Source organism: Sinocyclocheilus rhinocerous, unplaced genomic scaffold (genome assembly GCF_001515625.1).
Source record: "Sinocyclocheilus rhinocerous isolate Xijiao unplaced genomic scaffold, SAMN03320098_v1.1 scaffold1219, whole genome shotgun sequence".
NCBI classification, from domain to species: domain Eukaryota; kingdom Metazoa; phylum Chordata; class Actinopteri; order Cypriniformes; family Cyprinidae; genus Sinocyclocheilus; species Sinocyclocheilus rhinocerous.
This window is the reverse complement of record NW_015634012.1, coordinates 623,966-626,418: the sequence shown is the minus strand read 5'-3', so window position 1 is coordinate 626,418 and position 2,453 is coordinate 623,966. Positions and strand designations below refer to the sequence as shown.

The 2,453-nt window shown below is 40.0% G+C and overlaps 1 protein-coding gene across 1 annotated transcript in view; it reads right to left on the bottom strand.

The window, feature by feature from the left end:
* Positions 1–2,024: 2,024 nt before the first annotated feature.
* The window catches only part of tbcd (tubulin folding cofactor D), a 34,745-nt gene continuing 34,316 nt past the window's right edge, over positions 2,025–2,453 (bottom strand). Inside the window, exon 39 of the mRNA XM_016558787.1 lies at positions 2,025–2,453. This exon is cut by the window's right edge and continues 1 nt beyond it. Within this exon, the coding sequence (XP_016414273.1) occupies positions 2,440–2,453 (14 nt within the window). The 3' untranslated portion in view covers positions 2,025–2,439.

Here is a 2,453-nt window from a genome sequence, read left to right as displayed (position 1 = left end):
TTATTCAGCATCATAAAATTCCAACCACATATTACTTATTTTCTTCTGTCGAACACAAAATTAGATATCTCGAGAAAGTGAGAGTGTTTTTGTACATACAATGGAAATCAATGGGCATCAAAATGGCTTGGATACCAGAATTCTTCAAAAATATCTTCTTTTGTGTTCCACAGAAGTAGGTAAGTCATACAGGTTCGGAATGACATGAGGTGAGTAAATGATGATAGAATGTTCATTTCTGGGTGGACCCTTTAATATTTTCATTGTCATTTAATGTTGTTTCAACCCCATATTATATTTTATATAAAATAACAGTGAATAAGTTTGGTCTGCTCCTCAAAGCAAGCTATCATACAGTATGACGTCAGAAGACATTTACACATTTAGCAGACACTTTTTCATTGTATTAATGCATTCAAGGTACAGCATGCATTTTATCAGTTCATGTATTCCCTGGGAATCGAACCCATGACCTTGGCATTGCTAGCGCCATGTCTACTGTTGTGTCTACAGGAAAGCACAAGAGACAGAATAATGTGTGAACGGATTACTTTTTCAGCATAAATCGCAATCACTTTGTGTTTTTTGACGTAAGAAAATAATACAGAATGACATGCAGGTGACTAAATGATGCCAAAATCTTCATTTTTGAGAGAATTATTTCTTTAAATACAAGAAAAGACAAACACTATCGAAAGTTCAGGGGGAACGTGAGGACATACTCAAGCCAGTAATCTAAATCGAACTACTTCATCTACTGTGCCTCTCTAAAAGAATGAGACCCCATCCACCTAACTCAACAATAAGACCTTTGTTTTAGCCAGGAGTGCTTGTTGTGTATTTTGAGACCATGTGGGTTCTTCTCTAAGCTCCAGTAAAGCCTGTGCCCAAAGTGAGAGGCGAGGTGGGTTGGGCTGAGTGTGCGAGAGCGCCAGGCTTCCTCGTCCGGCCCACAGTCAGACATGAACCACTTGGATACACGTCGCCAGAGGAAGCCAGGATTGGAATGACCTTGCCAAGCTGCATCTGTGCACTGCCAGGGCTTCCTCTCCTATAAATGTTACCACTTTCCCTGGAGTATAATGAGGTGGATTAGATTGAGTTTCATTGCTAAGTTGCTTGTCTGGAAAGCTGTTGTGTTGGCTGTGATGGAAGGGAACCAAGTGGGGGAACTAATTGTTCGAGGGTGTGAGAGAAGAAAGTAATCTACCTACAGGTCCCTCTGCACCTATGTTCCCTCAAAACCCAATTAACAACTTGAAAGTGTGAATATGAGAGTCAAAAGGCACCAGTAGTATTTCGAAACAAACACAAGACGGGCTTAAAGAAATAGTCCTGTCATGACAACTCTCGGAGGGATTGGCATGGTAATGTACATGACAATGTTAATGTATTTGGTCTTGGCGGAATAGATCTGCTACGCTGCTGCGGCAGAGCAAGTACCGAGACTTGCTACTGCCAATACATCCACAACATGCTGCTGTGAGCATGTAAGAAATATTGCTGCTGCAAATATAACATACATGAAATAACCCCCACATAGCATACATGAATCACCTTATAGCAGATCTATACAGGTGGAGCTGGGGAAGGGGGAGGGTTTCTGATGCAAGCTGCAACTGCTACGGCAAGCACTAGTCATATATTTGAATGTTGAGCAGCGAGCTCATTGGCTACCGATACAGGAGAGAACCAATCAGCTGTGCCATGTGATAATGATGTCATTAGGTCAGATTGAGTTAGGCCTATCGGACTGCGCCATCTAGAGTTTCATGCCAGAACTCTATATTTGTCCCAAAAATTTGTCATTATTTGCTCACCCTTTCCACAACCATGACTTAATTCTTTTGTGGAGCAAAAGTATTTCAAATAATCTTGATGCAGCTCTCTCACTATTAAGTTCCAAATAGAACAAAAATATACCGTTAAAGTATCAGAAAGCTTTCAAGGTATCAAAAATCCACCTTAAAAGTATAATGACCTGAGTCAGTAAACTGGAATAAGATTTGAGAATGAATCAGATTTGTGACCAGTCTTTATTGAACAGGTTTATTGAAAAGCACAGCCTCAAAAGACTGATACATTTGCTGATCTGTTTTCTAGTTCAACTCACTGACTCAAATATCATGAAGGTGAGTAAATTATGACTCTGAAAGACATGCTATAATCTGAACATGAAAAATCATTAATAATCATGACGTCAATAATTTGCAATATTTCCATAAGTGCACTAAAACAGAGAACATCACTACACAACTGCATCTATAGTGCTGTAAAGTAAGCTCAACTGAGCTCCAAGACATTTTACTTAAGAATTGAATGATGACAGGTCAGATACTGTTAGATGGACAACATTATCTGACAGCAGAGGACATATGGACACTGTCTCTGACGTCCACACAGAATGCAGTGCAAAGCGGCCGTCAGGTAGGAACAGATTTATTGGGGTGAAG